Raw genomic sequence first — 25,424 nt, 5'->3', positions numbered from 1 at the left:
TTTCAGGTTTTAAATGCTTCTTCTACAAAATCTCTTCTACGAAGTACTGAAGTAAGAAACAAAAAACCCGAAAAACTAAGCGGTAATGATTGGTCTAAACAAAATATGTTGCAGTTGTTTTAAATCCTATTATAGTGTATGCTGTTTGAGATAAGTTAAAACCCTTACCTAAGACTGACTGATTTCGCTCTTCGGTCTCTTCAGTGTTCAGCCAACTTATGTTCAATGTGTTGCTTTCAATAGGAGCTTTAAAAAAAAAAGGCTAATGTGGTCTCAGAATGTTAATTGTCATAGTCAGACAGTAATTATACTAATTTGCTGGTTATTTCACATCATATCGCAACAGTGGGAATGTCAAGATCTTCAGAGGCTATCTTTGTTTTCCTGTTTCATGATAATAATTCTTCAAAAGTTACGTTGCTTCCTGCATTGTGTTCCTTTTGGTCTGCGGTTCTTCCCTCAGCCCACTTGGGTCACTGTCTCCAGCCTAAAACATTGGGAGATCCTAAATATTGGATTCCTGCTCTTCTATATTTCAAAATGAAGAGTTGTAGAAGCGTTGCAGGAAGGGTGCAAGCAGTTCTGTTGGAGGATGGCGATGCTTCTGGGACTTCCATTGATCTGCTTCTGAGGAGCAGAGGGCAGCCTGTAGTAGCCATGCTAAACATTGCTGCCCACTGAGAGCGCTCAGCATCATGCAGGGACCTCTGCAGGTCTTCGGCGTCTGCATGTACAGACTGGGGCTGACTGACAGCAGTGCAAAATATTGATTGGCAAACGCTCTAATGGAAAATAGGCTTTAATCTGCTTCAGTGTGGTTGGGTAAGCTCGTGTCTAGTCCTCTTGGTCTTTACTGGGAGTACACTTAGGAAGATTCACAACGGAGAAAGAGTTACCCCAGCAGGGTTTCCCATGTGTTTAATACTTGTTTTCTAAAACTAGTAATTTGGTGTATTTGTTTGTCGATTGATTCACACTAGTGGCTGCTCACTGGTCATAATCTGAGGAAGAACAGAACGGTACTGGCTTTTATTTGCTCTATTTATAGTATGTTTTTCCTGAACATAATTCTACAAACAGAAAGTGATCTACGGTGATCTACGGTGTGATGCTTCTCAAGAATTAATACTAGCTAACCTCCATTTATCCTCTCTTCCTCTCTGGAAAGAAGAGACATAATCTAGAGCTAGAGAGCAAGCCTGTGCTGGGTTCGTGACTGTGTAGTATGGAGCTGAGCTCAGGCAGACTGCGTGCCACCTGCCTATACCTGTTTTTTGGTTATACTTATCATTATGGGCTTTTTAAAAACATACTTCTGGTGGCAGTTCTGGTTGCTCTGCTACATCCACACCATGTAATCAAAGACTACACAGCGTACACCTGGGAGGGAGCTCCCAGGCTTGCAGCAAACTTTCCTTGCCTATCCTGGATTCTTGAAGAAGCCCCTCTGCACAGATTTAGATAACCTGCAGGGCCTCACCTGATTCCCCACGTTCCCTGCGTACAAGGCTGGTCCTGCTGGCAGCACATTCCACTTGTACCTGCTCCATTGCCCTGCAAAGGAAAGCAGAAGAAAGAAGGCAAGAGTCTGAGCAGAAGTTTATTTGCAGAAATAAGTGCACAGTAAGAGAGGTGAGATTGCCTGCAAGCCAGATCTCACACAGCTTGCTCACTGGCTTTCCTTCAGCGTGTCACAGTTGAGGTGCTGTGACTGGAAGTTGCCAGAGGCCTACTCTTCTTCATTGTACCAGATGTCATGCTTAGATGCCTAAGGCAGCTGCCACGGAGCTTAGACTGGCTGTATATGATAGCTCTGAGCTTGCATCACCACTGCAAGCTGGCAAGATTGCTTTGTCTTTCAGATGTGAGGCTCCACTTTTGTCACTGCTCTCCGTCAGGTGCAGATGGCCATCTAGGTTCAGGCATTCCGTGGAGAAGAGAAGGCTCCGGGGAGACCTCATTGTGGCCTTCCAAATACTGAAGGGAGTGCATAAACAAGAGGGGTACAACTGCTTACAAGGGTGGATAGTGATAGGATAAGGGGGAATGGTCTTAAACGAAGACAGGGGAGGTTTAGGTTAGATATTAGGAGGAAGTTTTTCACACAGAAGGTGGTAATAACACACTGGAACAAGTAGCCCAAGGAGATTGTAGATGCCCCATCCCTGGAGGCATTGAAGACCAGGCTGGATGTGGCTCTGGGCAGCCTGATCTGATGGTTGGTGATGCTGCACATAGCAGGGAGGGTTCAAACTAGATGATCATTGTGGGCCTTTTCAACCTGGCCATTCTGTGATCGCACCACCGTTCAGCAGCGTGGGGCTCATTGTGCACTGGATGCTGATAGGCCTGAGTGCTGTGTGTTCTGCCAGTCAGCACTTTGCAAGTTGGCTTTGTCATTATGTAAGTGCAGGGTCTGGTCTTGGGAATGTCAGACATCATCCTGGTAGTTGCATGGCTTTGTGTGGATGGAGAGCTGAGCTCTCCGTTTACGCCCCTGAAATAGGCTTCCAAGTCTGTCAGCTGCCTGGCTTTTTCTTGTGAATCTTTCCAGCTTTTCTCAGTGTACAGGTTTGGGTCTTTGCCCACTGACCTACAGAAATGCAGATCTCCACCATGTTGAAGTTTAAGATTCCTTAGCCACTGTGTCTTACATAGTTTCCAGAGAAACTGTTCCGTTCATCAAAACTTTGTCCTTTGAAATCATAGATCTAAAGCAAAATTAGTCTTGCTGTTATTCTTCCCACTTTCTAAGTGGAATCAATTTGTGGTCCCTTGTTCCAAAGTTGTCCTCATTACCTAAGAAAAAAGAACAGAAAAGAATCTATTCTTGTTCATTCAGCAACGTGGATAAAGAAACTTGTCAGCTGTCACATCCAGGAATAACTGGCCTTTCCATTGCTAATAACATTTGTTCTCTATTCCATACTGCAAAGTTAGTCTCTTGTCTTGACATAATTCCCATTTCTTTAATGATGCAGAACTCTATCCACATCTGCATCAAGAACTCAAGAGCAGATGCAGTGTCACTGTTTTAGAATACTTCTTTGACCGTCTTTTCACAACATGATTTTAATCTAAACATTTTCCATTTTCTTCTCTTTTCTTTATTTCAGAAGTCTGCTATTTCATTATTGCATGACAGTATCCTACCATATAAAACCTGCATTCCTTTTCCTTGAAAAGCACAGACCTTTTGACACCTGTTTCAATAGTAATTGCTATTCCACTCTGTTTGTGAATTTTCCTGTAATAACAATAGTACCTGGAGATCCTCTTTTATTATGTCAGTCTGCCTGCTTTATTAGCACACAGCTATTTTAGCTATTGGGTTTTTGCTCACCTTTTTTCTGTTGTTTTTGATGCATTTGGCTTGCTAGTTATAATCCATTCAGCCCTTTCCCTAACAGTGTCATATGCCTGATTCCTTTCCTCATTATTAGTAGCATTTTTTTTTCTTTCAGATCACTGAAATGCCTTTCTTACTTTCTTCATGTGTATGTTCATATGACATTTTGCTCACCTGAATCCCATGTGGAATTTTTATCTTTCCCTTTCCCAACCTTCTGCTGTCATACTGGGGGTTGTGCCATTGTGATTCCAGTAGGTGTGTTGCTGGGGTGAAGCCCTCCTGAAGACATGCCTTGCAGTGAAGTTCATAGCAGCCACCTTTTCCTGCTGTTGACTGAAAGAAGGGGAAGTGCAAGCATTTCCCCAGGGGCCACTCAAGCTGTGCAAGAAATGGCAATTCTTTTCCCTCCAGCATACTCTGTGCTTGCTGGTCTTGAAGGCATGTGCAGTTCTCAAGGTCTGTGGCTGGTCTGAGGTAGACACAATTGTATTTTGACATAGCATGAGAGGGAAATGGGTGCTTAAAAGAAACACTTGTCTGGCACAATAAGGTATGGTTTATTTGGTCTTAAATGGCCTGAGTTTTATGGAGGGCTTCTTTCTGCCGTCTGTCCTCCAGCTTTTACTGGAAGGAAAAATCGTTGTTAGCAGCAGAAACCTTATGAAGGCTTGAGCATTGTGACCTTGATGTCCCATTTAGAGGTAATATGTATATGTATAACTGGGAGTGTGTGTGTCTCCTTTGATGAAAAAAATGTGTGCGTAAACTGCATGGCTGTGAGGAGTTAAAGCCCTCATAATCCCATGTTCCACTATAGAAGCTGATGCTGCAGCAGTCAGTTAAGAAGATGGTTGAAATTCCTGATCACAAATCAGGTAAGTACATGATGGAACAGCAAATTGTTTCCCTTCTCTCTGCTGTACTAGGCTCATGGCTAGTGCTGTCTCCATCCGATGCTTTCTGTTTAGTACCACGAGCTGCACAGGCCGGATGGAGTCAAATAAGACTGCTGTTGCCTTTACAATGGGTAAATTTTACTTTCACATCCTTAGAAATATACAAAAAGAAGCTGGCGAGTAATGCACAGCAGAAGGAAAAATTATTTTAAAATTAAATAAAAAGAAAGCAAACATCTCCCCTGTTTTTGAGCAGAGAACGTATTATTGTGTGCCATTTTTATATAGAAGATGTATATCTGATACCTCTTTAGTCATCTGTCTCTGCAAGATTTTTATCCTGCACTGGTAAAATATGTATCAGAGTTGTTAGTCTTTCTTTTAACAGTTAATTGATCTTAATCTTTACTGCTGAGATGAAAAGTTATGATGTTATGTTTTGGATTCATACAGCTTTCCAAGTGATAGATGAACCTTTCTGTGAATTTGGGCTTGTGTAAGACCTTAACTCTTTCTTTTACCCTTCTTTTTATTAAAACTAATATTTTTAACAGGAATGTATGTCATAACTGCTTGTTTACACAGCTTTTCAGCTGATAAAATGATATTGTTAGAAAACGGAAATTGTATGTCCACATCTGTGATGATAAAAATTTAATAAAGCAGAGGAGCAGGAAGAAGGGCTTTGTTTCAAATGCTTTGTATCGTTTAAAGTTTGACTTTATCTGTTTTCTCAGATTCCTTCGTGCAGTCCTTAGCGGTGCCAGAAGTGAACTTAAAAAAGAGGAAAAATTAATGATTCATTTAGACCCGTACCTTCCTATTTCTGTGTCTCATACTAGATCCTCTCAAAGGAGAGGAAGTACCACTATACCTGTTTTGTATTTCTAGTGAAGTATCTTTCTCCTTGCCTCTATAGTAAGCTTTCAAAATTCCTATACTTGGTCTAATCATGCACTGATATGTGAATATAATATTATACAAATATAATTTTATGCTTCTTCCCAAGATCTTGGTTCTGGTTTCTCTTGGTTTACAGTACACTAGTACAAGTACTTCGGTTGTTTTAAGAGCTTTACTCAACCTTATTTAAATATTTCAGAAGATGACTCAGTGACATTCTACACCAAGGAGTTTTACCAAGTTGCAGTATTTACAGTTAAGGTATCTTTTTCTGTCTTGCATATTGCAGTTATATTCAAATAACTATAGTCATACTTCGTCATTAGGCAAAAGAAAAAATAAATATAAAGATGCCTTCACACTATTAGTTATTCTTCACGTCTTTGACCTAGACTGACTCATACCAAGGTTAACTATCTGGAAAAGGAATAGGAGCATCTATTAACAGGCAAGTTAAATAGAGACAAGCTGTTATTTGTTCTTTTGCAGTTTAATAAGCCTGAAGCAAAAGGTGGGAGGCAGCACTGCTTTTGCAACATTTTCCTGCTGGTGAAAACTAAAAATATCAAAGAATCAGACCATTAGAAAAGATATAGGAGCGGACTTTGTTAAGAGTTGAGACAGGAAATATAGAGTCTGATCCCATAGAAAAGGAATAAATGAGACTTTTATCTTCTGAATAGAGTGGCAGTAAGTATTGTGCATCCCAGCTAGAGTAGTGGATTTGAATGGAGAAAGACAGCGGAGGATGCTGATGCAGAAGCAGATGGGGTTGAAAGCAAGAACACGGAATGGTGAAGTAAAATTTTATACAAAATTAGTTCTGGTTTAGATGAAGTAACTTTAAATTAAAAGAAGATCTTATAAATTCCTTCCGGATGAGATAGCATGGCCATGGTTGTGGTGTACAGATGGTGCAGTTTGTTTACTAATGGCATTTTTTACGTCAGTTGGCAGTAACATTTTAGTAGTACCTAGAAATGCATCTTAAGTGCTTCTCTGTAGGCATCTGTGCTTGAAAATTCAGGCCATGGTTGGTTTGAACTGCCTAAATGACTATTTTCTTTAAAACCATGTAGTGTAGCTGTAGAAGTAAATGCCCTGTAGCAAAATCAGGAGGGACTGTTGCTCTAATATTTGTTATGGCTTAATTGGAAGGGGCTGGATTTGAAGGATTCAATGAAATCAGATAAAAGCTTGAAATAATACCAAAATAATGGAAATCATTATTATAAAACACTTTCTCTTTCTGTAAAATGGGCTCAAACCAGAGCTGTAAACGTAAATGATTAGCTGTCACATCCAGCTTTCTTAGGTACCCTATTTGTTTTTAATTACTTTTTGCCAATTGTGAACAGTTTAAAGGGCTATCCTGTGTATTGCTGAATGCTTGTATATAACCTCATGCCAAAGTATCTCATGCCTCCTCATTTGCCACTTTACATGGCTATCCAGAATGAATTCTAGTCTTGTTAGGTAATACGTAGTGAAATTTGGCTCAGAACACGTCTTGAAAATATTCACTTAATCATAATTTCACAAAGTGATAAATTTCAGGTTAGTTCCTCAGTAAAAGAACAGCATGCTGTTTACAAGTTTGGTGTTCACTTTTCAACACTGCTGAATAGGGCCTTGAATCTGAAATGCAGCAAACAGACTTGGTATGAGGTTGGTGATTACCCTTTTTTTGATGTTGTCTTCCTCAAAGGAAGTTTTCTCTTTGAAAGCACTGCAAGCAAAAATAGTACTAAGCTTCCACTGGTGATGGAGATACTACAGTGGTATTGGAGTTCCTACACCATGTTGGCTTTGAGATGTATGCTTTTGTGTTTCATGAGTTCATGTAAGTGTTTAAGGTTTTTCCAGGTCCTTTGTGATAATGTACAAATGGCACTTGGTGGGTAGAGGACCAAGCAGTTAAACCTCAGGTTGCAGTGTGAAGTGCTGAGTAAATAGACAGCTGTTATCTGTTAGGGAGGATGTGGCTGCTGGCAATTTTTTGTCACTATCTTTTTGTCACTGTCTGATGGGAGAGAATTCTTCCTTCTTTGTTAAACATCCCACATCTTTGCTCTTCTTTGTTCCTTACTTTCCTGTTTCACTGGGAAAGTTGGGCCCCTTCTATTTTCCTCTAGCAAAAAATGAAAGCGCGGTTTGTGTACTGAGTCAACTCTCCACTTATTTTAATTAGCAGAAAGAAACCGAAGTGCATCCATTAAAATATTTATCTAAATTTCTTAGCTCCAAAAATTTGAATGTGGTTATTTTTAACCTGGTTTCCTAGGGAAAGATGTTCCTGCAATCATTTTTCACTAACCACCCACTGTTAATAACTTCAAAAGCCTTAGTGATGATCACAAACACTTCAGGTGGGGTAGAGATGTCAGCTTTGAAATCCATAAGCTTCAGAAATGGGGACAGGTGGGGAGGAGAAATGCTTGTCACTGTGCCAGTCACGTTGCCACACGAGGTCTGGCCTGGTTACTGGGTGTGGAAGGATCTGTGTGGAAGAGACTTCATGAAGATGCCATCTGATGGGAAGGCAGTGTCATCATGGGGGTACTGACAAGAAGCAGGAGTCTGAGGTGAAGCCACAGGTTGAGGAAATACTTTCACCTTCCTTCCATGCTGCTGCTCCTGATTATGTCTTCACTCTTCTTGACATCCTTCTCAAAATTGCACCTCTGAATTACAAGTGTAACCCAGGGCCTTCTGATCTGGCCTTCTGTAGTACCCTCAAACACTACTTCTGCACCTCTTTGGTCTGTTGCTGCGGGATGCTGTGGCTGGCCTCAGCCTTTGTCTTCAACCACAGTCCTTGTCTTTGGCCTCAGCCTTGTCTTCAGCTGGTGCCACACAGGTACCACGCAGGTTTCTTCCTTGAGCAAACATTACATGTTAGTTCTGTGATCTGCCTGAGGCCTCCTGTGCAACCAGTCTCTTGTTTCTCTTCATCTGAAGAAAGATGCCCCAAACCATGTTGTCTTTCATCCTGCTAGTGCCTCCATAGTACTTTTCTCCAAGCCATCTTACCTAAAGCCTCCGAGTGGCTTTATGAAATAGCTGTCTGCTTTCCTCAAGAGCATACCCATATAAACAGAGCGAGGCACCCTGGCAGGTGTGGGTGTACTTGAATCATGGTTGTGCTTCGGAAAACAGCTGCTCTGGATGCAATGGAGTGTTGTAAACAGCTTATATTAGTCATGAAGTCATTACAAAACCATGGTTGTGCCATCAGTGGTCTGAATGCTAAGAATACACCTGTCGAGATAAACTAGTTGCATCTTTCTATGATTCTTTTATATCAGAACTCCGAGTTTGTTACCCAAACAAAAGCCAAATACAGTAGGAAATGTGTTTTTTTCTGGTTGTGTCCTTTAATTCTTTTAACAGCAAAAATAATACTATGCTACAGTGGTACACAGTAGTGGGACTTCATTTAAAGTAAAGCAAGAAAATGCAATTTAGGAACAGCCTGTAAGCAGATGTTGAAGTGAGCTACGCAAATTATGATACAGTAGATACAACTTCTAACAATCTTCTGATTTTATGGTGTGTAAGAGGTGGAAGAATTCTGGTTTATTTCCTTTAGTTGACTTTACTTTCTTGGGCTTCTTTGTTTTCCTTTTTCTTTCCCCCTTTTTCTTTTTTATTTAGGTAGATTATCCCTCTTTAGTTTGACTAAAGGGAAACTTTTGCTGTATGGTCTGCGTGGTGTCTGGACCTGGTGCTGCAACATGGCACACTCAGGAAGTTATACTGTTTGGGAGTGGCATTTTCAGCATAGATGCTTGCAGCAGGAGTACTGCTTTTGATGTATCTTCAGAGTTGAAAATGGACATAAGTTGGTAAAGCTGCTTTTCTGAGAAGTCTGCTGGTGGCTTTTGAAAAAGAATGTGCTCATCTGCCCAGGACACGGACAGGCATCTGCTTTTCAGTACGTGGGCCTTTTATACTGATTTATTCTTCTGCTACTCTGACTTCAGTTCTCTGCTTACTACATTGTTGATGTTTACTGCTTTAGCAATTAAATAATAAAGTATTCATATTACAATTGTATTTCCATCTGCATTTTCATGGAAAAATAGTACATACTTAACCTAATAAAAAATGCCCTCATATTCTTAATGGTTAAAATCTTCCCTGTGGTGTTTGTATTGTTAATAACTCTCAGGGCTTTACTCCTCATCATGCTGCTCTGCTAGAAATAGCTTTGAAATATATAGACATACAAAGTATATATTTTTCTAACAGTGAAAACTAATGTTCTGACATAATAGCCAAAACAAAGTGCCATGAAGCTATTAGCAGAAAATTGAATTTTTTTGTACGTAATTTAGTATAAATGCTGACAAGCTGAAAAAAAATAAAAACAACAAACCCGTACTCATTATTAATTCTGTTTAGCAGCACAGAGGCAGCAGTCGGCAAGGGTGTGCGTTTTTATGTCTGCTTCAATTGCACACTTCATTTATTCGGACGTGGCACAGGCGGCTTTCTCTGTCACACGGCATCACGGGGCGATTAGCGAGTTGCGCCCCGGGGCAGCTGGGACGCTTTGCTGGGGCAGATGTTCTTTTCAGCTTATTCAGTGGCCGTTCTTGGGTTGTTTACTGTTGTCATAGCTACCCGCATTTCCATAGCAGCCGTGCTGCTGTGTGTGGAGCAAGTGAATATAGTTATAAAAGGATCATATTTTGTTCTATCTCTACAACTCACCATCTGTCAACTGATTGTTGGTGATGGATTCAGAAACCAATTTAACAATAACAGTAGCCGGCTGATGATTTTTGCTTATATTAAAGTGACAATGGATGAGGATGCAAGTAAGTTGATGCTTCGATGAAGACCTGCCTTCGCTTTTCCTTAAAACGTAGTTTTGTTCCCAGTCTTTTCTCAAACATGGCTGAAATCCTTTCTGGCAAATCAAAAAGACCAAGCATCATCTTCTCTACATGCTCAGGTGTAGGTGTTTCCATATGCTTTCCCACTGTCCTGCTTGCTCATCTCAGTGTGTTGATTCTAAGTTGTGATGTTGCACCTGCTTTCACAGATCCTTTGTAATGAAATCTAAATGCTCATCACAAAATTAAATAGCAAATTTGTGAGGCTAACAAAGGCTAACATGTGCTGTCGTGCACACATGCGGATGGTTTGGTGACTTTCCTCGCTGTGCTCTGCTTAGTGGCAGTATGGAGATTACATGCAAGTTTGGGGGTGAATACAATGTAAGATCAAAGAAGCATCTGAATAATGAGCTCTTACACCATCTCACTGAAGAAATTCAATTGAACCTACAGTTTAGCAACGGGGGCAAAAAGATTAGCCCAGTTGTAAATAATGTATTTATTGATTGATTTTTCCAGATCCTGACATTGATGCTGCCACTGCCATGATGCTTTTGAATACTCCCCCTGAGATACAAGCAGGTTGTGAGTAGATATTTCTATAGCATATAGCAACATAGACATGTAAAGTTAATACTCTCTTTTATAAGTATACAGCGTACCAGATAAAAAGAAGGATTTCATGAAGAAGTACTACTTCTTTTATAGACCCTTACACTTCCTTGACCCTTACATGAGTATAATTTTGTGCTTCGTGTTACATTCACTGTTACATGAATAACAGTAATCCATAATCTCTAATGTAAAGGAGGGGTTATTGTTATTCATGACATACACATAATTTAGTAACATACTATTATCCATACTGATGGAAAGACCTGGGGCAACAGCCAGGAAAGCAGAGAGAGAAAAAGAGCAAGGGAGTGAAGGGTGCATGGCATATGGTTTTGTTTTCATTTTGTTTTGATTTGACTCCCATCGTGTGAGTTACCACAGCCATCTGGATACTTTCCATTCACTTGGGCACCGTTTCAGCTCCTTCCTTGCACACTTCCTGCCTATTTTGCTTTTTGCACTACCTGATTCAAGGCAGTAGGCAGGCTCCAGGGAGGGAGGAAAGGTCTGATTTCCTGCCAGTAGAACTGTTCTTGTTCTGGGACCAGACCTGATGGTTTGATGCTGTATACTAATAGAGCCTTGAAGATGCTCTGGCCCCTGCTGTCCTGGGCTGTGCTCATGGTGGGAGAATCATCCTGTCCCAGAGAGCTTGAGGTAGAGGTATTAGCCTGCTGTCCTGGGCTGTGCTCATGGTGGGAGAATCATCCTGTCCCAGAGAGCTTGAGGTAGAGGTATTAGAGGAATCCATGGAGAATATTGCTTCACAAAAGCAGGGAGTACAAGAAAACAAACATATCTCTGGTCAGCAAGCACGGTAGTAATGCCAAGTGACAGCCAGCTCTAAAGAATCAAGGCAGAAGTTAAAATAGAAGCCATTATAAAGCCTGTCTAGCCTGACTATTGTTCTAGCTCATGCAACCAAATCCACATTCCGGGGGAAGCCTTGGTTCTCACTTTGATATTCTGCCTGGGGAAGAGTCAATTACCATCAAAGAATCTCCTGCACAACCGAGGAGAGCTATTGTCAGCCTGCTTTGTGACTGTGCCAGAGAAATATCTGTTGAGAAGCTCCTGTGGAGAGACAGTGTGATGTACCAAGAGCCTGTCCGTGCCAGAGAGGGTGGTCCTTGCCCTTCTCTCCCTCAAAGCTTTCAGGAGCTGTGAGACATAAAAGGACAATCAATTCCAGCCCTATGTGCAAGTAGAAAAAAGGAAGGATTTTACCAAGGAGCGGAGGGTACTGATGAGGCTAACGGAGAATGAAATGAGCGATCTTTCGAGGGTCAGAAATTTAAGTAAGTCAGAGTTGTGGGCAAAAAATGGGTAACAGAGTTTGAAATATAAAACAGGATAAAAAAGGAGTAAAAAACTAAGTGTGTGAGAGATGAAAGAAGAAAGACAACATTGTGTGCCCAGAAAAGGGCGGAGAAAACACACAATAATCCAGACTTGTGTAGGAGCTGGAGAACTGTTGAGTGCAGCCATAGAACAGAGTTGATGCACAGTAACCTGCATAAGCTAAGCACACACTGCAGATGTTTATGTCATGTGCACGTTTCCCAGTATCACAGGTGTTTGTGTGGAAGTGATCCAGAGACCTGGCTGCTTTCATGCCATAGAGATGACATGTGGACTCGCAAGTGATTTGTTGCTGTTTTAGTTTGTAGAGGTAATTCTGAGGAAGAAAAGTGTGACTTTTGTAATTTGATGTGTCTCTCCTCCCTGTCCCCTCCCCAGTGGGCTGTTGTGTCACAGTGTCAAAAGTGAGACAGAGACGAAAGCAGGAAAGTGGCTCCTTCGCTCATGTTGCTACCTTCTTGATGTCACAAAATATCCAGGCCTTCTTCTGTGCCTTTATGCCAGGTGTAAAGACATGAGGGTCTACCCAGAAGTTCAGGAATCCTTCCGAATGTTGGGTGGAATTGGCTGAAGTTAGAAGAAAAGGTTAGGAGTGTTGATCATAACTTCAGAGGTCTTTCAAATTGTAGCAAAATACTTGTGTATGTGAACACATCCTTGAGAAGGTAAATAAGCCCACCTATGAAATGCAGTGAGGTCTACCTTTACCACTTTACCATGTTAGGAACATCTTAGGCAACTTAATTACTAGCATGCATGAAGGATATGAAAATATCACATTTAAAAATAATTTTCAAATAAAAGGCAAGTGGGCTATAAAAATTTCGTAGTGATCCTGAGCATTGTATGGAAGATCACAATTCATTCTCTGCTCTGCTGGTCAGTAGTCTGTAAATGAGCTGAATCATCAGTGTAGTAAGCATGTTGACACTGTTTGGTGTCTCGAAGATTTGGGTTTCTGTTTGTTCTATCAGACTGCACTATCAGGCATGTGCTCATGTCATCAGGGCTGCAGAATGCCCCCTGCTTTGAAGACAAGCTTACCTGTAAGGGATTTAAAGTGGGAGGGACACTGCTTGCAGTTTGGCCACGAGTGTTAAAAACTGACTGAAAATACCCTTTGGGTATGAGAGTCTGACTACCAGTGTGCCACTTACTTCAGCAGCAAAGATGGTCGGATGGAGGCAGAACCTGCCTGTAATTTCATAGCATAGCAGCTTGGCAAGTCCAGAAGTTTAAAAGTCCAGTGCATTAAGGTGTTCATCTGTCCTGAAAACATGTAGAACATCTTTGTGAACCATGGATGTCTTCATGGCACAGTCTGAACTTGTGGGTGATTGCACACATTGGCTTTTTACTTCGAAGGCATCTCCTTGAATTAAAAGCTGCCTTCCCAACAGGATAAAAACTTGTGCTTCTCTGGATGGCGTGGATGCTAAAAGTGTTTTGGGGATAAAGTTAGGTACAGCCATCACTCAAAGTCATATTAAAATTTATTCTTTTAATGTGATCTGTCAGAAAGAAATCCCATCTTGGTGGCATTAGAAAACCCAGCGTATACTAGTCCTTCCCTGTAACAGACTGATTAATTAGCTTTAGGTTTTAAGTGGCCATTTGAAATTATTTATGAACATCTCAAAGACTGCTGACAGCCACACAGGAATTTTAAAATTCGCTTTAGTTTTTATATGAATCCATGAAACTGTGTCTGAGCTGGCACAAGCATTGCTCAGCATTTGCTTCAATCACAATGTGCTTTCATTTTCATGCAAAAAAAGATTGCAAAATAAAAGAGTAAAATGCTGCTATTTGGATTTTTTTATTGTTTGTGGGAGTTTTGCTTTATGGACTTATGAAAGTGATTGTTTGTGTTGCAGTCATACTGGGTTGTTGACGAAGTAAAGTTGGCTTCCTAACCTGTCCAGGTTGGCAAGTTTCATTCCTGGATTGTGGTAGCACTGGCATCAGAAATTTCTAAACAGTTTCTAAAATATTAACACCTTACCATATTTTTACCAACTAAATAACTGGAGATTGCAAGTAAAGACAGAAGCTACAAGTAGCCAGCTTTGTGCAGGGCTCCACTGAAAAACACAATCCAGCTGGCAGAAGTACAGGTAGAAACATAATTTTAATGTTTATTTTTTATTTCAGTTTATGGAAGTCCTTGCATTTCATCAAGTTTTGTATTATTTGATTATGTTAAAAAAAAAAAAAAGGAACACCTGGCTCCTTTAGTAGCAGCTATCACGTGTTATGAATACTTTGTATGTCATTAGTAGTGGAACATGAATATTCATACCATGATACATGACTTGCATTGAGAGCTGAATTTTTACCTGGAGGGGACTCAGTTTTGATTGGGTTGCTGTGGGCAGGTTGTGTCCAGTGGCTGGACCTTTGTTCTCTGACGAGTATCTGGCTCACAGAAGGGCCAAGGGCAAAGATAGCAAACAAAAGTGATAAAGCTGCGTGTAGACGCTGTGGCTACTCGATTAGTGAGTACCTACATGTTATTTTGTATGACTGTTGAAATGCTCAGTACTTCACATCTTCGCAGCATCTTGCATGTGAGTGCTACCAGCTGGCACTTCCAGTGGCATATTGTCCTCAGCTCCAAGGCTGTATCATCCTGGCATGCTGTTTAGTCCTGCCAAACCGTGTTTTGCCATGAAGAAACTGGGCATAGCGTTCGGTAGTTCTGCAGTGTGTTTGGACTTCCTGAGGTTCAAGTCACTGTTAGCATTTTAAATAGCAATACTTTTTTCATCAGTGGGATTGTTGTGAACTTGCTCAATTTGCAAGAACCAATGAAAGGTAGTTGTGCGAAACCTATTGTTGATAGTAATGCTGGTGAAAAGCACCAAGGTCAAAGCATTACACTGAAGATATTAATGTGAGTCACTCCTGACGCAGCCATCATAGACATAGCTTTGAATTCAGGAGTAGTCCTTTGCATGTTGCTATATGATTTGGGAATTGCACACCAATGCAAACATGTTGCCCAAGCTGCAACTTAATACTGCACACAGCTGTAAACTGCTTGCAGGTAGGGCTTGGGAGGAAGCCAGGAAACTCCAGGAGAGTGCCTTCAGCTCCCAACATTTATCTTCCAGTTTGTTTCTAGTCATCCAGATTAGCTAGAAAGTGACAGCCTTCAGGATATTTCATGGCACTGTTTTTAGAGTTGGTTCTTTGCTAGAGACTGAACTGCTCTACTAAGGATTTTTGGGAAGATAGGAGAATGGAGTTTTGCTGGGCACTTTTTAAAAGGCAAGTTTTTCAAGGGTAAGATCTCTGTTTTGGAAACCTTTCTTCCCTCAAAGCATCTGTAATGCAGCATAAATACATTCAGTACATCTTAAATTCAGTGGGATGAGAAGAAATTCTTAAAAAAGGTCTACTTCTATACTAACAAAAATGTATCTGAATGAAATTCAGTTTTTAAGCGAATGCAAGTGGATGGGATACATGGGATATATATTTACAGAAATGAAGGAAAAAATGATATAAAATTGTCTTAAGAGCAGACAGAAATGCTGTGAATAGGATCAAATAGAACATGCTGTCTTCTCAGTGCATTTTTATTGTATGTGAAATGTGTTAACTGCTGTGTTCTGTTTGAAAGCTTGTGGACAAATTACTTGTTACAGCCGATGAGGCAGCTTCCAGCCTTACTTTTTATATCAGAAAATGATAAATCATAGACAATGAAGTATTTCATAAAGCTGTTTTTGCTGACAATTCTGTAACAAAGCAAAAATTGGAAAAGCATTTTCATTGGGTTGAAACTTTCCATTCCATTCAATTTGAGGGGAATGGTATCCTCGACTTCCGTTAACGCAGATTCTGTTTTCTGACTTTTGGTTTTTCAATATTATGTCATTAAAGTGAAGAAATGAAATTGGAGAGAGAACTTACTGTTCTGATGTACTTTCTCCCTACTTGCGTTTTGATTCAGCAGTATGTTTTGTTTGCTTTGGGGAATTTCAGGGCTGGGGGATTGTTAATTTTTATTCCATTTCTGAGCACAAAAGTATTTCACTACCAGTGTCTGAATAAGTAGTGCTGTTGTTAACCAGTTCCAGTATCACCAAAATGGTTGGCCGGCATTTTTTACTTCATGGGGAAAAAAAAAAAAAAAAAAAAAAGCTCTGAAGATTAGATTATTATTATTAAATGCTTTTATTTAAGGTGTGAATGTGGTCGGATTACCAGGACACACTTTTCGCTCCATGCTCAAATTTTTGTTTAGGGTAAATAGCTGGTTGGGCACATCCTCGATTTGCAGTTTGTTAGGGCTGCAGATTTTGGAATCTGAGTTCCAAAAAAAAAAATTCTCTTAAATAGTAAAATAGAACATGCTAGGGAGACAGCATCAAATTTGTGCTTGGGATAAGAGAGTTGGAGTGAATAAAGTCACGCATTTGGCAGATAATATTTGCTTCTGGCAATTTCTGATGTCCCATCAATTACACATCATCAGCAATTTCCTGTTTTCAGTTCTTGTAGCCTGAGATAAAGTATTCTGCTAAATGCTGTCCTGGAAGGAGGAACTGGCAGAAAGAATCTAAAGCTGACAGATATTAGCAGACATTCAGTATCTCCTGCCTATAGTAATTTCATCCATGCTACATGAGATGACTCAGGGAAGAGAGGCTGACATAAACGCGTGTGCCACATGATGACAGGAGAGGCAGAAGAAACCAGTCTGCCCCAACAGAATACCACCTTCATGCTTTGAAATGTTCACTTCAGTAAAAACTCGTTTCTCCTCACTACTCTAACAGTTGGCTACCTTGAGCTAGAGAGTTTAACAGAGTGTGCTTGTTTCCCAGATGATGTAAAGAACATGTCCATTACCCTTTTCTTATTAATTTCCTTAATTTACAACAATTTATTAATGCTGAGTTAACTTCCTCACGCCAACATTTGACCAAGAAGCTGTGTTCCTTATTTAGTGAGGAGTTGGAGCATCAGTGTGTCTGCTGACACTTTCTGCTGAGTATTTCCTCCACCATTTCCACTTACGTTTTGCTGATTTGATACACTGTGTGCTGAACAGTCATCTCTTCAGGGAAAGATGACCAGTCTGACCTGGGTTTGGTTGTTGTGAAGGGCTTGGACAGGGTTGTTAGCTCAGCTGGACAGGAGGAGTTTGTTTCTGACACACACGCTCTGTGAGATTATAGGTGTCATCTGCCAAGGGTTGTGATAAAAGAAGTCCCACAGTTTGAGACAGTGCACTTAAGAATATGCTCAGTTGGAACAGTCCTGCACCAGCTGTGGGATGGTCATGCAGCCACCGTGTTATTTTCCACCTCAAGCTGCTGGGTGCAGTCTGCAGAGCAGCAATTTGTATGGTTCTGTTGGATCTTTTTAATGTTATCTAACATTTTGATGGATTCTGATTATGGCAGGTTCTACCACATGGCATTTACTTTATTGTCTGTGAAACTTGTTAATGTAAAAGTTTGCTGTAGAATATAAAAGAAAGATTATTTCCTCCTTGGAGAATTTTATAGATGTAGCTGTGATTTTTGATGTTATACGTATTGCTTCTCTGCAGTCAAGTACTAGAGACTTGAAATTCCACCAAATTCTGTTCCAGTTGTGGAATTTCACCAGAACAGAGTAAGATCAAAAATCCTTTGCCTCCTTAATGCAACAGATTAGAGGCAAATTCTCTGTATGGTTTATCTCTATTTACTCTAATTGAAATATTTCTTGGGTTTTAAGCTTTCTGGGAAAGAAATGAGATCCATTGCCACTTTCAGAGCAAAGCAGCGATGGAAGCTGAAGAGCAAATAATGATTTTATTCTTTCAGACCGTTCAAGTTTCACTAAGAACGTTTTATGAAAGAAGAAACCTTTAATCAAAGAGGTGTACTGATCTTTTTGCATTGTTTTTTTTTTTTTTTTGAGATGTATTCCTCAGACATCACCGTCTCTAGGAACACAGAAAAGGTGTAAATTACATTTCACACTTCTGCCTAGGAATGTGGATCCATGTAACCTGCCTGTGCCTTTGGTTAAAGAAGCATTACAAAAGAGGACTCAGGACTGGATGGTGATAGTACACACCAGCTCTGATTTTTGATACGGCTTAGAGTAAATTGTTTTGCCTCCACACTTTGAATTTTCAATCTAAAATATAAATAACTAACCTCAAAGTATGGTTTCAAAACTTAATTAAAGCTAGGGAGGCACAAATTTATCTTTGGAATGAAAGCTCTACATATTTTCCAGTAAATAACCCAAAAGCCCTCAAAAGTGCCAATGTGTGAAAATAATTCCTTGGATAATCAGTAACCATTTCATACAACCTGTGCAAAGGCAGGGATAGTATCCGGCTATCAGGGACAACATGTACATTGGCAGTTTGTAGGTATCAACAATTCAAAATAAATTACTGTCATCTTTGGAGGGATGGGTGTTGATGCTGCTCGGAATGCAGTAGGTAGCAGTCACACAGTGCCATGCCAGCTGTGTGGATAACCTAGAAGTTAATAACTTCTGCTGCTGCATTGTTTTGATCACCACTGCTTTTCTGTTTTATGTTAAGGATGCTGTGGAAACTCCTTTAACAACAGGTTTTTTTTTCTTGCTGGTTCCAGATGTTTACAGGAAAGATACACTGCACTATCTGGGTTTCTCCTGTGGTTGATCCCTTGTACACAGCCTTTCTGTTTGTTTGCATGGCTTAACTAGTGATGCAGCAGTACTGCTGCATTGTAATTCAGAGTGTTTTGGGAAACTAAAAGAGAAATGAGGACCAATCACTGCATTGCAAGCTGAAATAATTACTGAATTCTGAGTATTAATTTCAATATTCAGAGCTGTGGCATACTTAAGAAAAATTAAGGCTTCTTTTGGTACTATCAGTACTACTGAAGTCTTTGGATGGCACACTGAACAAACCAGGTGTAACTGAGGTGAATTTCATACATAGGAATAGGTACCAGTGTGTCAGGGGGTCTCCTTGGGGATAGTTCCAAAGGGCAGTGAACTTCTTTTTATTTTTTCTTTTTTTCTTCTCCTTAGCATTTGTTAATTACTGAAGGGAAGAGGTTGAAAATGTTTGTGTGCTCAGACTGGAATCTGTTTAAATGTGAAACTTTTGAAGAGGTCATTCCCAAGTAGCACAGCATGACTTATGGATGGAGGAGCGGTGTGAATGTGGATATTAATAAATACAAACTCCAAGCTACAAAACATGGTGTACTTTATGTACATAAGAGTGCAAAAAATTGAAACTCTGAGAAAGCCAAGAAGAAAAGACATGACCCAATGGTTTCAGAGAAGTGATGGGTAAGAGTAAACAGGATTTTTTAAAGAACCAATTTCTTAAAGGGGTGCCAGTAAGGCAGAAATAGGGAGAAAGGAGAGAAGAAGGGCTGAGATAAATATCAGCTAACTTTGCCAACAGACTGGGATAATTAAGTCACTGTGGAAAGAAGAGTTTGGGCATCAGGGAGTCTGTTGCTCCTTTTCTTGCAGCAGAATTGCCAATGTGTTTGCTTTGAAGTTGTGTATGTATATTTATTTAGTCAGCACACATAGCTAACTGACAAGTGAGTGCGTGTGTGCATGCCTAAATGGTTTATTTCAGTATAAAACTATGGTTTGTATCTGAGTAAAGATGAAATTACCATATCTCTCTAGGTCAAATTTCTTGGTTCATTTCTTTTAAGGGGACTTTGTAAATACACAGAAACTGTACTGTGTAGTGAAGAATGAAATCTGTCCCTCTTGTAAGCCTGCTGGGAAACAATGCCCATTGGAAATTATGTCTTTTCATTGATCTTCAGATATTTAGCAAGTTCATATGTTACTTTAAATTTGCCCATTCTTTGTGTGTTTTCTGCTAGACGTATCCTTGAGCAGATCATTTCACTTTTATAATGTCTTTGTTTTGGCCTTCATAAGGTTATGCTATGAAAGAAATATGAAACAAAATAAAAAAACCTCCGACTTGGGAGTTATTAGCAAGAGAACATTCCTCTGTATTATTTACAAACCCAAACACAGGAACATTGAAAGCCCCGAGTGAAGTGTACACGATTGATTTCTCATAATCTAGTGCTGGAAGAAAATGTGCACAAAGTAGTGAAGTATAAATAGCAAAAAGTGATTTTAGAATTATTTTGGTCATTGAAAGCTGACCCTTGTTGTTACAACGTAGGTTCTGTAATTTTGGCCATTTGAGTTTGTACTTAAGCACCTAAATATAAATGACCTATTCTTCAGAGGTTCTCAGAAGCAAGGGTGGTATCACACAGTGGCAGGATTTGATTAAGGGGTGATGTGCTGTCACCAGCAGGAGGAAAGAAGATTATTTTTCCAGGACTAATCCTTGTGGTCTGGAATGAAGCAAGGTGAGCATCAGGATACAGGAAGGGGAGCGTGGCTCCGGCTTGGTGTTGATAGGTACCTCAGCAGCTTAAAAATAATGTGTTTCTAGGCCTGGATTTATTTCTCTGCCTCAAAGCTCACTAATGTTTTTGAGTATGAGCATTTGAAGTTGGGCGTGTGAAGTGTAAAAGTGTACTTTGATTCTTAGGCTGAATGAGTTTTCTAGTCACTCTGTATTTGCAGAAGTACAACCTTAGAAAGTAAAATTCTGTAGCTGTTTGTGTTTATTTAATATGTATTTTTCTATATATATTTAAAAGTAACACATACACAGTAATGGTAACCATTGTCCTTTCGGACATTGCGCGTTAGGGGAAGGTATGTACAAATGCTGACTTTTAGTAAGAAAAACAGGCTGATTATGGACATTAAAGAAGCATGTTTGAGTGAAGGCTATTAGTGGTTTCTGTCTGCAGGGATTTAACATTTGTGCAGTTATGCCCAAGTCCCTGGTAAGTGCTGTGTTCAGTAGTCCTGCAGCCCAACAAGGAAGAAGAAAATGATGAGGACACAGAAAAGCACCTCTGTAGAAATGAAGTACTTGGATGTTGGTTAAATTCTTATTGGACAGAGCTGCAGTGCCCGATGCCCAGCACAGTGACAAGACCCCAGTGAAACCTCCTATCCCCAGTGGCCAGTGTCTTTGCCCCTCACTGAGGCCTGTGAACAGGCTGCATGCTGCAGGTACCTGACTGCTGGCTGCTTACATTCTGTTTGTCTGTAAAGGGTCATTGTTTCTTACAGTAAATGAAAGTTACATCTATGCTCAGAGCTGTTTTTGACTCGTAAGCACATACATTCCCAGAAGAGCTGTGATTATAAAACCAGTGATTCGACTGTACAAAGAATGATCTGCAGCAACTAGGTCAGGCAGTGGCTTCCACAAGCCACTTTATCACTAGTTGCTGTCAAAATATTTGCAATGAAAATAGCATTGAAAATAGGATGGCATTCACACGAGTTGAGATGAGATGCTGGAAGGTAAGCAGTGCACTATACAAGCCTCTCCGATGTTTTCTCAATTCACTGAAAAGCTTAACATTCACGTTTTGCTCACACACTTTGCTGATGTTTTCTTTAAAAGAAAAAATATACTCCTTTTTGTTTTTTAGTTCCTCCAGGAGTGATACAGAATGGAGCTCGAGTTCTGAGTAGAGGAATATTTCCTGGAGCCAGGCCATTGCCAATCAGCCCTATAGGAAGCATGGCTGTTGCAGTAAGGTAAGAGTGGCTCATTGTGAGATCCTTATGGAATAAATTATTATTTTGCAGATAATATAATAATATGCATAAACTTGGAACACAAGAAAATTTACTGCTTGCTAATACTTAGGAGATTTTAAATGAAAGAGACACTGTGCCATCCAAAACTCACGGACTGCCATTCTTTGCAAGATAGTCATGGCATTTCTGTCTCATTTCATAAAGGCGTACAAAGAACATCGTTTTGTTTTCACTAGCAAGTTGAAGGCAGCTTTCTGTAAGAAGCTCCTCGGGTGGCCTCTTTTTCTTAGTGCAGATGTGTTTTCCTGACCCCATCCCCCTTTAAAGACAGTTTCCTGATTCTTTTTTCTGGGATTAAATACCTATAGCTGTTATTTTGTTATTAATGTAGGTCTCTGTGAGATGGTTTCTTTCATTACAGATTCTATTTCAAGGTTATACTGAGACATTCAAGGGTAAAATGTTGTTTGAAGATCCTCGACTTTTTTTCCAGAAAGCAGGGCACTAAGGGACATCTAGTGATGGCAATAAGAACTGTGGTTCAGCGGTTTGCTTTACTTAAAGTAGTGATGGTTTATTGTTGCACGAACAATTTGCCTCAGGTGTAGCTCCGTTTTGTGTCAGTCATAACAGAGAATAATTCCATCAAGTGTGCTGCCAGTGCTCTTTCAAAACTCACATTAGCGGTAAAAGCCCGCTCAGGCAGTTGGATATTCTGGGTGGGATTTCATGTTCAGTGCTGGCGCTGCTTTGCTGGGCTGTTCCAGTTGCACACTAATCTCAGTAAGTGGTTGCAAAGCAGTGAAATGAAGGAGCTGGATAGCTACTTGTTCCATCATTATTTACTTGGGATTTTTTTCATTGCACTTTATTTTTTATCTCTTTTCAGAATTATTGTCTAGCTCTTTGGGGATAGTTTTTACATCCAAAAAAATGGAGGGAGAGAGATATTCATGTAATCTTGATGACTGAAAATGCAGAGGATGAAAGACACTAACTTTGATGGGCAGCTGCTTCAACTGTTTTTCATATTTGCTATGCTGTAGAGATACAGCCCTAGGGGTCATCCCCCAGAAGTCTGCAGAGTTTCTCTCCATCTCACTTTTCTGCTGTCTGGTCTTGCTAGCAGTGGAGGGCAGCCATCTTCTGTGGCTCTGCTTCTGGCTTTGGCCTTGTACTTGTATTCTGCTGGTACTTGTATTCTGCTGCAGAGGGGACTGCAGAGCTATAGGACTGATGGATTGTATATTGTATACATACATTTATACATTTGTATACATGCATTTAGGAAGTGACCAAGCTAAACAGAAGATGCAGTGGTCTGAATATTCTCTGAATATGCAGCTTATCTGCACTTCCAGCTTAGGGCCCTTCCTTAGGAAGAGGAGACTGTCTGTTCTGCAATCAGGGTTAAGTTAAGGAGGAGATAGATCTGTTTTTCCATCCATGGCCACTCAAAAACTTTCTTCTGTGTAGACATCTCCAAATTGCCGTGTTGTAAGGCTGCATATAGTTAACTTTTATACATTTCTGAGGACTTCTCTTTAGAGTGGGAGAGGGTCAGCAGGTAGAACAGGACCGTCCCCTGCTGCATGCTAATCTAGATTTGGGAGATAAGGGATTTTACCCCTCCCTTGCTTACGTTCTTTTTACTCTGTCTCACAGAAGAGCGTTTAAAATTTGTTAACGCAGACATATTTCTAATTCTTTTTGTTCTCTTCTCCAGCCTTAGGCAATAGTAGAAATAGCTTACTAGGAATATATTGCTGGTCTGCATGATGTCTGCTCTTCTTCAGGAGCTTCTGCAATATCTTCTAATTCTTGGGGAAAAAAAAGTGGGGGGAGAGCAGGGAAGAGGCTGTGAGAGATTTAGATAAGTTAAGGGATTCTCTGCAGCAGAGCAAGTTCAGAAGACAGTTTTGTCTTTTGCCTGCTGGGGATATTAAGAATCAGAATTTCTTTAGGAAAGTCCATTTGGATGCATAGTACCTCTTAGAACATCGTCTGGACCTCTGAAAACTGGATATTTCTGTTACTGTAAAAACAACATCCTGTTTCTTGGTGCTTGCTCCTCTCTTCAGATATGCACAGCTAAATGGAGCCTGTTGTGCTGAGCTTTTGTGGCATCTCATGGAAATCCATACAACTTCTGCTTACTGTGTACAGCAGAGGGAGTTTATCACAGTGTCTGTGCAGCATTCCTCTTCTGCTGTGAAGAGTGGGAGTACTGCTTGTGCGTAGCTGCCTTCCCTGTGTGCAGGGAGTTACCCTCGTCAGGATGGCAGGGGATGTTTTCAGAAATGTCCCCTTCCAGCTTTTTCACCAGCAGCAGGTCTGCTGGGCAGCCATAGCAAGTGGTGTAGTCTGATTTTCTGGTTAACCTGCAGAAATTGTGTCCCTCAACCTATATATTCAGGGAAGGCCAGACACCTTCTATCCAATAAGATTTTACTTAGTTGTGTATTTTCTGGAGAAGAGTTCCTCTGATGTTCTGAATGAAAAGCCATAAACCAGGTTTCTGTTAATTTAGTTCTGTTGCACTGTCCTTTGCCTTCACTTAGGTTTCCATTCTGCGTCATATGCTGAAGAACACAGCAAAATGAAAGATAAGTCTATGCAGCTAGATTTGTTACCAAGAGGACCACGTGCAAATAACCTGCAGTATGTTACCCTGATGTGCAGACTGCCGTTACTGTCAAAATAGAGTAACAAGTTTGATCTTGGGTTAAATTTGCAGTTCTAATTAAGCAGAATGTTTTGATAAATCCGTTATTCAGAAGAGAGACTGAAACCACAGCACAGAGCTAAGAGACATTGAAATCAGTGATTTCTGATACATTAGCTCCCATTAGTAGGCAAGTTAACTGTGTGATTCTTGCTGTTCTGTCCCTGCACAAGATATCAATGTGTTGTTGCTTCCATGTAACTACATACAATTACATTATCCTTTATATATAAAACAAAATATGGTGGATCTAAGTAGGATGAATTAAAAAACCCTACTAAAAAGTATTTAGAAGCAAGAAGTCCACCAGTTTCCATAAATAAAGAATAGCAGTTGAAGATGGCGTCGTTACGTTGTAGTGCATTTGGCTTAAATTGCACAAATAGGCCTTTCATCCCAAACCAATCTACAAACAGAGAAGGCTTCCCACACTGTTTTTACTTTGAAAATCATCCAGTGGTGTTAAATCTCCACAGCAGAGCATAATTGGTTGTGTTCTGACAGTAGCTTTTTATTTCCTTTATTCTCATTTCTTTTAGCTTGTTTATCATCCGTATTTTCCATGTTGTAGCTGACAAGTCTAAGACCTACCCAAAGACAGCAGGAGAAAATAAGGTTTTCAAAGCTGTGCAGTGTGTAGCATGTCTCTTACATGAGATCCATCGTATGTATTTTTGGCAGACCGTATCACCATACAGTTCCCCAAGTGAATCTAAAAGCAAATGCACTGTGCTACTCTGAACGCACAGAAAATAAAATACTGACTTAAAAAGGTATTCAGTGAAAGCAATCAAAGTAAGTAGTGGCTTACATGAACATGGAGTTGACTGTGCTTTGAAGGTGAGCTTTTGCTCTTAACTGTAAAATTAGAAAATATCCTTTAGATGTTTCTATAGGAGGACTTCTGTATACATTTCAGTAGGCATGGTCAAAATCGCCAGTGCATCTGCAGCATGCATGGTGGCAAGGTGCAGGAAGCTCTGTCAGATGCAGTCACATTCTGAATTTGTAAGGTGGTACCAATTACACCAACCTTTTGGGAGAGCATGAGCTTGGTAGAGCATTTTGGACTACAGTGCCAGTGC

At 40.2% G+C, this 25,424-nt stretch overlaps 1 protein-coding gene across 7 annotated transcripts in view; it reads left to right on the top strand.

Moving 5' to 3' along the window:
• Nucleotides 1-25,424, top strand: part of FOXN3 (forkhead box N3) — a 196,348-nt gene that overhangs the window by 164,910 nt on the left and 6,014 nt on the right. For 4 of the 7 annotated variants that reach the window (XM_042862666.1, XM_042862643.1, XM_042862658.1 and 1 more), the window contains 2 exons: nucleotides 10,518-10,583; nucleotides 21,503-21,611. In XM_042862666.1, the coding sequence (XP_042718600.1) occupies nucleotides 10,518-10,583; nucleotides 21,503-21,611 (175 nt within the window). The remainder of the gene's footprint in view (nucleotides 1-10,517; nucleotides 10,584-21,502; nucleotides 21,612-25,424) is intronic. The other 3 variants (XM_042862684.1, XM_042862673.1, XM_042862693.1) reach the window with 3 other exon arrangements.

Source organism: Lagopus leucura, unplaced genomic scaffold (genome assembly GCF_019238085.1).
Source record: "Lagopus leucura isolate 7727_CA_CO unplaced genomic scaffold, USGS_WTPT01 Super-Scaffold_1, whole genome shotgun sequence".
In the NCBI taxonomy this organism is placed as follows: Eukaryota; Metazoa; Chordata; class Aves; order Galliformes; family Phasianidae; genus Lagopus; species Lagopus leucura.
Note: the sequence above shows the minus strand (reverse complement) of the source record. Positions and strands in the feature narration are given on the sequence as shown.